Genomic DNA, 14,801 nt, shown 5'->3' with positions numbered 1-14,801 from the left:
CTTATTAATAACAAAACAATTATTTGTAATATACTTGATTTTTAAAATCTTAATAATCCGTTTATATTTTTTGGTAAGTATAAATTTTACAATTTATTAAAGTCTTATAACCTTTTGCACTCGAGACCGTTTTTTGCGCGACGAACCAGCAACTCCAGACCGTTTCACAATATTTTTGGTGAATTTCTCATCACCAACTTAAAATCATTTCACACAAAAGTGAAAGGATAAAATTTGTATATTTTAATATTCTTTTTGGTAAATTTCGAGCTACATGGAATATTTAGAAATTATCATTTGCACTAAGATTAAGTGCATGCTTGAATGTTATCAAATTATCTGCAGATAGCTTATCAAAGTGCAGAAGAAATTCTGTATCTTTACTTCTGCAAGTTGATGTAGTACCAAAAAGTTATAATATAGAAAGTACAGAAGTGAGTACTAAAATATTTTAACCCTTTTTGCACTCGAGACCATTTCACAGCATTTTTGGTGAATTTCTCATCACCAACTTAAAATCATTGCGCACAAAAATCAAAGGATACGATTTGTATATTTGAATATTTAATGTATCTTTACATCTTTACGAAGATAATTTCTTAAACATTAGCTTTGTAATTTTGATATGTATGATATTTCATGTAATAACAATTGCCAGACTTTTCGGGACAAGTATCACAATAGTATGTTGCTTAAAATCTTTTGCCGGGGTTATTTCTTTGAGAGTAGACTTTGCAATTCTTCCTAACTCCTGTTAGAATGTTATGCAGCTTTCCATTTAGGCGGATGTTTTCGAAATTGGAGGTTGAAGTCGAAGCTCGAACACGTGTCTGACAAAAATCTCTAGTCAATTGACGAAATAAAGATTTTCACATACCGCAAGTGATTAAGCGGCTGTTCTCTCTGTTGTTTAGTGATTTTATACATTTCTCCGTGATAAGACTTCCATAATAAGGAAAAATATTACAGATACATCCAATATTTGTGTCTACCATTGTGTAAACTCTAATACCTCATTTACTTGGTTTTTTCGGATTTTAAGAAATAAAGGAAATTCGACCTTTGAATTTGATAGTGGATTCATCCACACAAATTTCTTCTCCCAGTGTAAAATATTTCAAAAGTTTAGAATTTATATAGTCAAGAAAGTAGCTTACTATCTGTAAACGTGGTCTTGGACCTGCATCTTTTATTTGGATTGTTTTTAGATGATGCATCCAAAAAATCTGACTAAATCTGTCTCTGTTAAATTCGTTTGAAAAAAAGAAACGTAGCTGACATTATTCCGTGACCAGTACTCTTGTAAATCGCATCAAATCTCCGCACCAAACAAAGTCACCTCTGGAGTTGTGGCGTTGAATCGTTTGGTGAACGATACTCACCTCTCGAGTGCAAAGAGATAATATAAATATTAGATATGTTAGTTATATGAGTTGAAAATTAAATAATTATTATTTTATCTATCCTATAAACAGGAAAATGGTAAAAAAAAATAGGAAAGATAAAAATGATCTTACAAAAGTGGAATATAATATTAAGCCAGATATAATATTATTTAAACAAAACAAAATGCTTCCTACTTTAAAGTTCTTACCTTCAAAAATGTTTCCCAAGATTTGTTCTTTGCCAAATGTTAAACCTATAATACAACTATCCAAGTATGAAAACAGACCTACATTATCATTTTTACAAAGCCCATCGCACGACTTTCAAAATAAAAACCAACAACAATGGAAGGTGAATACTGCAATAATAATTAAGGTAGAAAGGGGAAATGGCGTTCACTTAAGGAAAATACACTGTATTTTTCAAAATATTAATGGTACTTCAAAATTTGAAAAAAATAACAAGTTCTTCAACTATTCAGTAATCAACATTTTAACACCAAATGTATTTATCTTTGACTTATAAGAATTAGGAAATCATTATAAAAAAAAAAACAGGCTTGAGCGCCATTGCCCCTGACTTTGGGGTAATGCCGCTCAGGCTAAGGGGTAATGGGGTTTATTGCTTCCCTGTTCGCCACTTGTAACAGATCCGACTCTTTTTTGTCCTTTTTCGGCGAGCACCTTTCCTGAGTCTGTCACCGTAATGATACCAGTCTCGTCAGCATTGTAAATGTTGTTTGGAAGGAACTTATGTTTTATGTTTATCGAAAATTAGATCAGCACGACCGTAAACGGAGAAACACAATTTACAGTCACCGGCCGCGAACTGACTTCCCGTACGCGTAGCTACCTGTTAGAGGACCTCGCCCCCCATGCTTCATGCGACGTTGCGTATTGCTATGTTCCATTTTGACAAAGTTACAGAAGTGAGCGCCATTACCCAGGGAGAGCGCTATTCCCCCTGCTTCCCCTATAAGGATAATAGATCAAATATTTCTTTCAATACTATGTTTTCATTGATATGATCGCTACCTGTTAGAGGACAGGTAGATTAGAAGTTATAGAGGTGAGCGCCATGATCCAGTGAGAGCGCTATTCCCTCTGCTTCCCCTATAAGCATAATAGATTAAATATTTATTTCAATACTATGCTTTCATTGATATAATCGCTACCTGTTAGAGGACAGGTAGATTAGAAGTTATAGAGGTGAGCGCCATTACCCAGGGAGAGCGCTATTCCCCCTGCTTCCCCTATAAGCATAATAGATCAAATATTTCTTTCAATACTATGCTTTCATTGATATGATCATAATAAGTTTATAAATTCAAATATCTTAGGTATACAATCCAATTTACAACAAGTCATACAAGATGCAACATCCAAACAAAATTAGTCAAGATGAATTAGATTTACAAAAGAATTATATCTCTAGTTCTACAAAGCAATCTTATAAATCAAGAAGATTAACAGACAAGAATCAAATTAAATCTTTAACGTTTCCAAACACGATAAATTCATCAGACAGTAGTAAATATTATTCCCCAAAAAAAGTCATTAATTATTATAAAGAATCCTTTCCTAATTCTACATTAGAATTATACACCGATAAACAACAAAATAAGGAAGCACATAAAAAATCATCTGATAAAGCCCAATCTTCTGCTAAGAAAAACACTTTACTTAATAAAAATAAAAATATATTACATAAATCCAAGATGTCACTGCCAATGACTTCAAATATTTGTTGTCAACAAGAGAAAGAAAGTACAAATAGAAATTATATGAAATCTGTAATATCAAATCTTAATCATATAGAAAACAAGAATCTACCCAAAACTGCTGAATTCATGTTTTTAGAAATGAAAACTAATAATAATAAGAAAGATTTATTAATTCCTCCAATGTATCAATCATTTCTTTGCAATTTTATTACGCCTGATTTACGCACTAATGATAATAGAAAAGAAGACAAAGTAAAAAATAGATTGTATAACAGTTATAGTGAACATATGATGAAAATTGTCAATTATGAAAACGAAACGCAATTATTACAAATGTATTATCCTAAAGTGTGTAATTTATGTTGCAGTATAGAAGAAAAAAAAGGCATAAAAAGATCAATGAGTGTAATCCAATATAATAGATCTACCCAATACATTTCTGATATAAAAACAAGTCATTCAGATTTGCATATCAGACAAAATAAATTTTCTAACAATGTAAAGAATAATTCATACAAAATTCGTTATTCTTTAGAAAACATTAATCGTACATGTATACCTGAAAAAAATGCTTGCTTAATTGGAGCATGCAAGGTAGAAGAAAACAAACGATACATGAAAGCTGACTATGATTGTAAAATAAAATACTCATGGCAGATTATAGGCACAAGCTCGCAAACTTCAAAAGTTTTGTTAGATAACATCCTAGAAGAAAATCAAAGACAATTTTCTAATAATAAATGTGAAGTTAAATACTCTTGGCAAATCATAGGTACTGGAACACAAGTAGCATTGGAAAATAACAATGATGCAGATTATTGGAACGGAGTAATATTTTCACCCAATATTCATCGATATGAAAACACTGTTGTTATTGATGAGAATAATAAAAACACTTACAACTATAATGGATTGTGCGAAAAACAAGCGTGTAGAAAAAAATGTCTAATTTTAAATAATCAATATACTCAAACACTTGCAGAGAAAAATATTCAAACCGATGTCATCGATAGTAAAGCTAAATATTCATGGGAAAATTTAATCTTACAACATTTGTAAATTGAGGATATATTCTCTAATCCTTAGAGAAAAATATTCAAAATAGAATAAATACCTGATATGATTCAAAATTAATTATTAACCTAATTTTGATGAAAAATAAATATAATATTTTAAAGGATGAAGATGTAAATTAGAAGATGAAAAATAAAATCATGTTATAAAATAATCATTATCTGAGTATAATTTATATCTAAAAATAAAAATCATTTTATAAGATTGACTAAAAAAAAAAATATATATATATATATATAATATTGTTATTGTATCATCTATTAAAGGAAATGGTTGTGCTTGAGGTACAATGTTTTTGTTTAAATCTCTGAAGTCTATGCACATACGTGTCTTTCCTTCATTTTTTTTTTCTATGCTAACGTGACAGGTGCAGCAAAGGGACTATAAGATTCTTCAATTAAATTCTTCTCTAATATTTTGACTATTTGTTTTTCTATTTCTTTTTTGTCCTCCATATTGCATCTATATGGTCTTTTACTGCTGTATTTCTCCACTACTAAGTCAATTCTAGCTTCATATTCACTAACAGTTCCAACGTCGTATTAGTCTTTTGCAAACATTAGTCTTTTTATCTTTGTTTAAGTGTTCTATCTTTGTTTGGAATTGTACTGAATTGCTTCCTATAGCTTTAGCTTTTTCTTTCCTCTCTAGTTTAAACCAGCATTTTTCCTCTGAGTGGTATCTTACACCTTTACCCATACCTTCACATGTCCTTGCACGGTTTTTTTTCTTCATTTCTAACTCTTTGTTCTGATTTACCTTTTTTTTTGTATATTTTCCTTCCATCTGTTGTTCCTTCAAGCTTTTGTAATTCATTAATTAAATCATTTGTATTTGTTGTTTCATCCCTGTCAATTTTGTCTCTTATAAATTCTGGCAAACCAAATGCAATCCTATCTATTATTGTATCTGGATCCATATTTTTTTATATCTGTAATAATAATCGTTCTTTTTTTATTGCATATTGTACTAGTGATCCTTCTTTGTACTTAAAGTAATGAGCATATGCTCTGCTACTCCATCCTTTACACGAAAAGGTTTCTTTTAATACCTGTTTCCATTTATTTCAATCATTTTCATTTTCTTCTTTTATTACTGTAGAAGTATACCAATCTTGCAGATTTTCATCTAAAAGTGATCTCAATAATTCAATTTTGGTTTTGTCTTTTCCTATACTAAATCAATCACATTCCATTTCAAATGTGTCTAACCATTGTCTCATATTACATGTTTTATAGTTAAATATTCCTAACGCAAATTTTTTCACAATTTGTTTCAATATTCTTGTCAAATCTGAGTTTTCTTTATTACTTTCTCTAGCTATTTGTTTTAAAAATCTTCCACCAAAATGCATGTTTCCTTCATCATCCACATATATCTATTTCAATTCTTTTGACGTTGTTATCCATAACCTCACTTCATCATGCCGTCTTTCTAATGACTCCGTTACCTTTTTAAAAGCATCCGTCCCCAGCAGCTCTTTATGAAAATCTCCATAGATATATTCTCCTGGTATAGCATACCTTTCACCTTGTTCTGTTGCCACTGAGGTGACGGCTATCACTGTAGTTTTACTATCCCTTGGAGAAGCCACAGCTTTAAATTCAAATTGTAGTCTCATTTTGACACGAAAATTGTCTTTTTATAATATTATTTTATATTATAAAGTTGTTAGAATAAGTAACCAAATTTGTTTCTCTGTAAAATAAGAGGTTATATTTTAACTGATGTTATTATTTACAATATATACACATACAAAGTTCACCAATTATCTGTAAAATAAGAGAAACGACAATTAAAGTCAATTATTCGTCTCTCTTTACAACTCTAACTTATAATTGAATTATAATAATTTATTCTTAATAACTTTTATTAACACGTGTTTTTTCTTTTGTTCTATCTATCTGTTTTTGACTTACCATTATTTCTGCCATATCCTCGATTACTCGACGAGGCTGCTATCAGGTGACGTAATGCGCGCGCAGAGCATATCAAGCGCGCTAAATTTTGAAAAGAGTATATTCTCTTTTATATATATATATATATTATATACACACACGTTTCTTTTCTATAAAATTAATTTAATGTAACTTAACCTACAAAAAGATTGTACACAGTTCATATTTTGTATCACGAAGGATAGATATCAGGAGTCCGAACGTAATGTTGAAAGAACGGTATCAATTTAGGAGACAAGATATTTTGCCAGTAGGGCGCGCTGCTTTTCGCAGAGTACTCGTTTAAATACTTACGCGGGAAGTCTTGTTGCGTTGAAACGTGAAATTAAATAAAAGTTTAAGGAAATTTTTAGAAACCTCAAGCGATGTTTGGCAATGTTTGACAGTGTTTCACAATGTAACGCAGAGACTCTCTGTGTTAGTATATCTATCCTCCGTGACAACCAGAATACCCTGTGATCAGGGTTGCCACAACTAGATATACAAATTACTGTTTGTAATATGATCAAATTCAAAATGAGATTATTTCTTTATTTACCAATTATATTAATAATGATATGTAGTAATAAATCTAATAAAGAAAATTCTTCTTGTATTTATTTTTTTTCTAACTAAAAAACTATTCTGTACTTAAAGGTGCATTGCACGTGTCATAGATGGCGTGACGTAATGACGAAAAACACCAATAAAATTAAATAGATATAATCTTACTTTATCGTTTATTAAGTTCTACAAATATTATCATCATGTATGCCAATTAGCGTTGAATTAAATATATATTATTATTTTATATTAATGTTAAATTTTTACACTATAAAAAACTATATAAAATAATACATTAATAATTGATAAGTTCATAACAGTTCGTGTCAGTTTATTTCGTTTGTTTTGTGTTTAAGATCAGCAGTACACGTGGTTTATTCTACATAAAATAATATTATTTTATAACAGGTATTTATAAACAATTTTTAATTACACATCACCCAAGTGATATATATATGTATATATATAAATTAATGAAATATTTTGTTAAAAATATGTGAAAATATATTCTTTAGTATCCATAACCAAACTTAACCTAAAAATTGAATTAAGAATATAATATTTTATTTTAGATTTTATTATTACTGTATTAGTTAATATACGTGAGTGGGTTAAAAAGTTTGATGTTTAACATAGAAACAATTTTTGTTTTCGTCAAACTAGCTTTTATTATAAAAAAAATAAAAATAATGAAACATATTTTAAAGAATTATTTTTACTACAGAAAAATACCAATATGTCATTTCGTGGTCGCGGTGGCGGTGGAGGATTTGGTAGAGGTGGTGGAGGAGGATTTGGAAGAGGAGGTGGAGGATTTCGTGGTGGTAGAGGCGGACGTGGAGGTGGTGGAGATAGAGGTTCAAGAGGGTAATAATTTAATAATTAATCAAGCGGTGTATGTGTGTGATAATACTATTGTAAAAAAGGTTTCTAATTGGAATTAATTACTTACGCCTGTCTGTGAATGGTCCATATAATATGTTTTGTTTATTTGATTTTCTATTTCTTTCATAACTTAGTTTTATAAATGCTTCTAGGTATGATCAAGGCCCTCCTGAAACAATCTCTCCACTAGGTCGTTTTACATGGACTGCACAAGATGATCTTGTTGCAAAAGTTGATATTGAACAAGTTCCCTTTTTCAATGCACCTATCTTTACAGAAAATAAACAACAAATAGGAAAGATAGATGAAATATTTGGAAATATTAGAGATTATTATGTATCAATAAGATTATCAGAAAACATTAAAGCATCTAGTTTTGAAAAGAATACACAGGTAAGACTTTTTTCCTATATATGTGTACAATAGGATGGGTCAAAAAAATCAATTTTTTCTCAGTCCAATAGAATAAAATTCATACCTCATCATTAATTGATTGTACAGAAAAATGTTCTAGACAAATTTTGTAGGAAATTTAATGCTCTACAAAAAAGGTATCTTATATTTTTTCCGTAAACCTCACCATTTGAATGATATTGAAGATTTAAGTTTGATTATTTTCAGACAAATTTCATTTTTGTTTATGAATTTTATAACTCTATAAAAATGGTGTCTTATGTTTTGGCGATTAAATTAAGCGTTGAAAAGATATTTTTGACCCACCCTAATGTATAATAATTAATCATTTGATTAATAATTATTTATTAAAAAACATACTTTATATTTCAGCTTTTCATAGATCCAGCAAAATTGTTACCCTTGCAAAGGTTTTTACCGAAACCTCCAGGTGAAAAAAAGAGAGGAGGTGTCAGTGGTGGACGTGTGAGTAAAGGAGGACGCGGTGGACGAGGTGGTAGAGGCGGAGGAGGAGGAGGAGGAGGAGGAAGAAGTTCGTTCGGTAGAGGTGGTGGCGGTGGTGGTGGTAGAGGAGGAGGAGGAGGAGGATTTAGAGGAGGTTCACGAGGTGGTGGTGGTGGATTTGGACGTGATTCTGGTAGAGGAGGACGTGGTAGAGGAAGATGGTAAATTGTAAGATATTTTAGATAAGATGACATTAATTTTTATATATAAAAATGTATTTGAACTAAAACAAATATAAAGTATTGTATAATTTTAATTATTATTCATTTGATTTTATAATCTTTAATCGTTTGTATTAAAGATTTCTCAACATAACCAAAAGTAATTACACATTCTGTATATTTTCTTATTACTATATAGACTTCTATTTCGCTGCTTGAAATTTTGGACCTGATTTTTACAAAAGTTTGGTAGAATTTCTTGGGAATTGATAGTGATTATTTGTTGTTTATATTTTTTTTTACATTTTTACATTGGCTGCTCTATTCCTGTAGCCCCAAAAGGACAATAAAACATAATCATTACTGCGACGGTGTGTGTTATGTTCTATTTACACTTTTTATAACTAAGCATCTTACCGAGTGATAGTTGCAGTGTGATGTTTAAACGAAAAGTAGTACAAAATCAACTCAACTCTGCATTCAATGCGTTAATTATTATAGTGTAAATAAAAGTAATATTTAATGTATATCATAACAAAAAAAAAAATATTTTCATTTATATCTTCAAGAACATATGTTTACGATACACACAAGAAATCATAAATTTAATCAACTTCATCAAATATTATATGTTTTCCTAATTCTTTCTCTGCTTTCTTAAGAAGTTTACTTCTTCCCCTTTGTTTAACTCGAACCTTTTTACCTAATTTTTCTTCTCTATCTCGCAATATTTTGTCCCAATAGATACGTTCATCTTCGTCTGTAATGATTCAATAAAGTGATGTTACTTTGTTGTACTAATTTGTATAATATATTTTACATATATTTACAAAATATTACAAAATCTCACCTTTCAGTATAACCATATTATTTTCTGTATTAGATTTTTGAACAAATGATTGAGCTGATTCTGGTGTGTCACATCTAACGTAAGCTTCACTTGCACCTTCTGATACGTCTATGTATTTTACACTGTTATTACCTTTCAACTCCGCCTAAATGATATTGTTTTGTATAATTCAATTTTACTAAATGCTTTGAATTGTTTTATAATTATAATATATAATATTTAAATATTTTTTTAGAAAAATAATTAATGTCATACAATAAACGTTATGTTGTACAAACCTTGAAACTTTTCGTATCCGTACATGGTTCATCCAATTTAATTTTTACTATTACTCCTGGTGTAAAAGAAAATGAACGCATAGTAGTCTTGTCTACGTTAGATATTTTCTCTTTCTCTTCAATTTCTTCTTTATCTGATTTTGTCTTATCAAAATTGTTCCACTGATTTCTAGTCTTTTTCAAATGTTGCTTCAATTGTTTCATTTTGCTTCTTTGCAATTCTAAATATTTATTTCTTAAATATTTCCAATGTTTTTTAGCCATTACTTGTAATCCCATATTGTTTATATTATTATCATCAATCCTACTTTTTCTCTTACGTTTACGTTTCATTTTTTTATCCTTTACAGTTTTTTTATTATCGACAACATCATCAGTTGTTTCAACATTTTCTGTAACTACATCTACACTCTTAACATCATTGTTTGAAATTTCATTAACATTAATGTCATTTTCGGATTTAGATTTCTTAATTTTTTTCTTTGGTCTTTTGGATAATTCATTTATTTCTTCACTCGATTCGTCTAAATTCATTTCATCTGATTTTTGTAAGACATTATTCTCATTGAAGATTACATCTTGTGGTTCAATATCACATGAATGATTATTTGTAGTTTCATCTTGAGGTTCAATTTCACATGAATGATTATTGGTAGTTTCATTTTCATGTTCATTGTATCTTTTTAATTTTTTACTGTCTGGTTCTACTAAAACAATCTTGTCATCTGCAATTTTAGTATCTTCATCAGTTACAGAACTGTGTTTTCTTTTAATCTTTTTTGGCTCAGTGTTATTTTTTTCTGAACTAACAAGTTTATTCTCATTCTTTTCACTTTCCATTTCGATAATACGAGACATCTTTACATCTGAATTTATATCATTAGACGAGTTAGTTTCATCCTGTTTCCTTTTTATTGCTTTATTTGTATTAGTTACATCTTTTTCAGTATTATCAAAAGTAGTAATACTTAAAATTTCATCAGGATCTGAATGTGACGGTAAGAGACAATCCATTTTTTTAAAATCCTAAAATGTAAATCATTGACATTATAATTATAATAAAATTTGGAAATAACTATAATAATATTTATTTCATGTTATTTACCTTAAGACATTCTTCAGCTTCTTCTGGTGTATCAAATTCTATAAAAGCAAATCCTTTTATTTTTTTATTGATCTTGTAATGAGGTAAGGAAACATATGCAACATTTCCATAACGAGAAAAAATAGAATTTAACCAATCATGAGTAGTACCCGGTGGTAAATTTTGAACATACACTGTACAATCTTCTGTATTTTCCTTTTGTTTAATTGGAGTTATACGACGAACTTTTAAACCATTTTCAGAAATAGATAACATTGTTGATTTTTCGAGTGCCTTAGCTATCCTGTTTATATCTGTCGTTAATTCTCGGATTTTGTTGAATCTAGTAAAGACACTGAGATCAATATCTATAAAAAAAAAAATAATATATCATTTTCAATATTAGTTTATTGATTAAATAAAACTTCAATCTTACAAATTGATATAAGATATTAAATCAAGTTTATTCTTACATGGATCTTCCTTAATAAGATTTCCCAAAAATCGATCTTTACTTAAATTTGCATCGGAAAAATAAAATTCCATTTGTTTGAGTATAGCTGCGTGCAATGCCGTTTTTCTAAATCTTGGTTTATTATGTGATATACCTTTAACTTGATTTTTTGTTTCGACTGATGGCATTTCAATTGGTTTTTGTACTTGCGGTACTGGAATCTTTTCTGCTGCTAATTCCATATCAGAATGGTGTTCTTCCATGACCATTGTAACTATACAAAGTAACAAAATGAATGCTTCAATATTTCCAATGTTACACACAATTATCATTAAACGTATTTTCTTTTAAACGATATATCAACACATTTAAATGTTTGCAAATGATCATCTTATTATTGTTTACCTTCTCTCTATTTTATTTCACTATGTCAATAACACCAAACGGTAAACAAGTAACACTTAATATACAGTTTAGGTTAACTAATTTATGTAGGTTTGAAAATTATCAGAAAAAAAAAAACAATTTCAACGAATATATAAAATTAGCGAAACAAATCTTGGATCAAAATCCTTAGCGATCAAAGCGCCATTTGGTAATATACTGACGATCCTGTAAAGTTGAATCAAAGAATCACGCAACTAAATAACAGGAGGCCAATCGATTATCTCAGGAGTAACATCTCTGTATATGAAAAGTGTCCGTCGAAATCTAACCAATTGAGGTGGCGCCACATTAGCAATATGGTAAATTTTAAAGGAAGCGCCAAATATTATTAGAATAGGATTGAGAAATAAATAATTACAATACATTTACAATTGCTACATTCATACCATACCAAGTGTCTACACCAGCGCCATTCTGGAAGGTTTTTGAACTGTTATTGACAGAAAACGCTGGACACTTTTTCTCATTTTCTTCCATAAGAGATTTTACTCCTTACCACTACTTACCATACAATCGACATAGGAAAATAACTTGCAAATACGAATGGAAAGTATGGAGGATTGAGATAAGGAGTATCATCTCTTATGGGAGAAAATTTGAAAAAGTGTCCAGCAAGCAGCAAATTATAGTTCAATAACCCACCACAATAACGCTAGCGTAGCAAGAGGAAAGAATATGAAATTAGCAGTTGTAAACGGAGTGAAGTGACAAATAAAGAGTGAGTTGGAAAATGTAATGTCTCTGATGACTAGTGTAGTTAAAAATATTGCAGTTTATAAAACGTCAACTATTTACGTAGTCAAATGTAATTTAGTAAATATAACCTATAAAACTGCTGAACTAACGTGGATAGTGATTCGATTTTTATAAACTTTTGTAGATACATTTATAATTATTATTATGAATTTATCGTTGTAAATGCAAAGTGAAAAAAATATAGAAACAATGGGAAAGCTTTGTTCAGTGAAAAGTTGTTCAAGTGGGTGAAAATTAAATAAATAAAGAAAGTGATACGTCTCAACCTCTGTCTTTGTGTCGACCAACAGTACGTTGGCACAATTGTGTACCTAAATTATTGCAAATTTGTATATTACAATAATAATTAGTTTTTTTTTAATTTCATTAAGTTTTTAAAAATATTTTCTAATCACTATTTACAGATATTAGATTTTGTAAAATCTATTTAAAAATGCGCGGTAACAAAGCAGAAGTCTGTGGCGTCCCGCACCTGCTCGGTGCTGACACCCCATGGTTGACTATCCCAGTCCTGTCAGATCGTGGGTAAATCTTACCCTCTTCCTGTGCCACTGGGATTGCACACAATGAAAGTTTTCCATGTCCGTGTGTTTGGGATGTCGAAAGAAGTCGAGTGTAACCGAAGTTGGCGGGCACGCCGGAGTGGCCCAATATGAAAGCGACTCGTGTCATCCGAACACATGGACACGAGTCGCTTTCATAATGTGCCACTTCGTGGCCAACCGCCAACTTCGGTTTCACTCGGCTTTCCTCGAAATCCCAAACACACGGTGGAAAACTTTCATTGGTGCAATCCCAGTGGCACAGGGAGAGGGTAAGATTTACCCACGATCTGACAGCACTAGTTTGATATCACTCGCTAAGCTTGTCAGTCGACTGCGCTTGCTCTCTCTTCCGTATCAATTTATCATTCTGTATCTCGTTGTGCGTGTGTGTATAAATTCTGTATTTTGTTGAATAAAATCTGTTCTGAGAGATCGCAAATAAAAAAGGTGAAATCCCTTGTTGTGTCCGGCTTCCTCATTGATTGTTACGGTGGTCAGTAACTAGCCATTCGGCCCGCGGACATTGGATTTCCCACATTGGTGACCCCAACGTGATCTCCGGAACCAGTTCGACCACGTGTTTTTTCTCGCTTCTCTTCGCTCGCTCGGTTTCGCCTCTGATCGGCCATCTTCTCTTGCCTGGTTTCGCCCTGTTCAACGGCCATTTTTCAATCGTGGCCTTGTCTTCGACGGCCATCTTGATTCGTGGCATCGTCTAACGGCCACTTTCAAGTCGTGGTCTTGTCTTCGGCAGCCATTTTGTTTTTTGTTCCTTTCGCACCACTCTCGCAAGTACGCTCCTTGACTTTTTTCTTACTTCATGTGTGCTTTTTTTTGCGAGATGATGCCGACCAGGCAGGCCGAAGCTTCGCAGCATGCTACCGGCGGCCAGCCGGACGTGGCGGCGGCGAGAAGTTCGCCCGCGCAAGTCTTTACTCGAGCTCCTCCTAAACCAGATTGGCTCACCGGGGATTTATCTCCCACTAAAGCCATCAGCTTTGCTCCAGACAACATCAGATATAGGCGCAACCCAGTTTGGCAAAACTTTTCGCTTCAAAACCCGGAGAAGTTGTTCTTGCATATGGAATCATTTTTCTCCCTCCTTCATGTTCGTTCTGAAGCTGAACGGTATCGTTTGGCTCTTCATGTGATGTCGGACATCGGTGTATTGGATGAGTTAAGAGACGTGATCATCAATACTCCCCCTACGGGCAGTATGAGTATTTTAAAGCGCAGGTCCTCGCTCAGTTCGGCGAGGTTCAGCGGCTTCAAAAGGATTTCTCAGGGTTGACCATGGAAGACCAGACATCGTCGCAGCTTCTTCGACGGATCTCGCCTTGTGACGTCTCCGCCGTCCGGCAGATTCCTCCTGCCCCGCTGCCGGCCGCTGTTTCTCCGCCAGCCGCTGTTTCTCCGCCAGATTTTGACTCGCACGAGCCCAAAACCCCTGCTGACTACATCAGAATGGAATTAAGGGAGTGTGTCCGACGCTCGCATTAGATTGCAACACCGATCAGCTGTTTCAAGTCATCTCGCTTCTCAGAGATCATCGATCCAACGGATTTCTCGACAGGAGTTAGATATCACTCGCCAAACTTGTCAGTCGACTGCGCTTGCTCTCTCTTCCGTATCAATTTATCATTCTGTATCTCGTTGTGCGTGTGTGTATAAATTCTGTATTTTCTGTAATAAAATCTGTTCTGAGAGATCGCAAATAAAAAAGGTGAAATCCCTTGTTG

General features: G+C 32.0%; 3 protein-coding genes and 1 long non-coding RNA gene across 8 annotated transcripts; 2 read left to right on the top strand and 2 right to left on the bottom strand.

Moving 5' to 3' along the window:
• Window positions 1–28: 28 nt before the first annotated feature.
• On the top strand, window positions 29–4,748 carry LOC107070844 (uncharacterized). The gene is made up of 2 exons (XM_015329382.2): window positions 29–1,737; window positions 2,726–4,748. The coding sequence occupies exons 1-2, from the start codon at window positions 1,480–1,482 to the stop codon at window positions 4,166–4,168; spliced, it is 1,701 nt and encodes a 566-aa protein (XP_015184868.2). The 5' UTR covers window positions 29–1,479; the 3' UTR covers window positions 4,169–4,748.
• Window positions 1,786–6,450, bottom strand: LOC107070852 (uncharacterized). 3 transcript variants are annotated; one of them, XR_016177278.1, is made up of 5 exons: window positions 6,436–6,450; window positions 6,103–6,251; window positions 4,510–5,881; window positions 2,421–2,638; window positions 1,786–2,358 (listed from the first exon to the last, which is right to left on the bottom strand). It is a non-coding gene; the product is annotated as an uncharacterized LOC107070852 (long non-coding RNA). The 3 variants fall into 3 exon arrangements; XR_016177277.1 differs by lacking the exon at window positions 6,436–6,450 and having other exon boundaries at window positions 6,103–6,297; XR_016177276.1 differs by lacking the exons at window positions 6,103–6,251; window positions 6,436–6,450 and adding an exon at window positions 5,940–6,096.
• Window positions 6,451–6,817: 367 nt separating this feature from the next.
• On the top strand, window positions 6,818–8,743 carry Gar1 (Gar1 ribonucleoprotein). 2 transcript variants are annotated; one of them, XM_089174538.1, is made up of 5 exons: window positions 6,818–6,889; window positions 7,041–7,092; window positions 7,409–7,551; window positions 7,722–7,962; window positions 8,356–8,743. In XM_089174538.1, exons 3-5 carry the CDS (start codon window positions 7,421–7,423, stop codon window positions 8,650–8,652), a joined length of 669 nt encoding a protein of 222 aa, XP_089030664.1. In that variant the 5' UTR covers window positions 6,818–6,889; window positions 7,041–7,092; window positions 7,409–7,420; the 3' UTR covers window positions 8,653–8,743. The 2 variants fall into 2 exon arrangements, with proteins under 2 accessions (XP_089030664.1, XP_015184876.1); XM_015329390.2 differs by having other exon boundaries at window positions 6,845–7,092.
• Window positions 8,681–12,913, bottom strand: Larp7 (La related protein 7). 2 transcript variants are annotated; one of them, XM_015329375.2, is made up of 6 exons: window positions 11,720–12,913; window positions 11,334–11,588; window positions 10,882–11,228; window positions 9,777–10,802; window positions 9,499–9,643; window positions 8,681–9,408 (listed from the first exon to the last, which is right to left on the bottom strand). In XM_015329375.2, the coding sequence occupies exons 2-6, from the start codon at window positions 11,581–11,583 to the stop codon at window positions 9,254–9,256; spliced, it is 1,923 nt and encodes a 640-aa protein (XP_015184861.2). In that variant the 5' UTR covers window positions 11,584–11,588; window positions 11,720–12,913; the 3' UTR covers window positions 8,681–9,253. The 2 variants fall into 2 exon arrangements, with proteins under 2 accessions (XP_015184861.2, XP_089030661.1); XM_089174535.1 differs by lacking the exon at window positions 11,720–12,913 and having other exon boundaries at window positions 10,882–11,203; window positions 11,334–11,471.
• Window positions 12,914–14,801: the final 1,888 nt, after the last annotated feature.

Source organism: Polistes dominula, unplaced genomic scaffold (assembly GCF_049000335.1).
Source record: "Polistes dominula isolate Pdom_NZ unplaced genomic scaffold, Pdom_raw_medaka contig_68, whole genome shotgun sequence".
Lineage (NCBI taxonomy): Eukaryota > Metazoa > Arthropoda > Insecta > Hymenoptera > Vespidae > Polistes > Polistes dominula.
The sequence above is the reverse complement of the archived record's forward strand: the minus strand, read 5'-3'. Positions and strand labels throughout refer to the sequence as shown.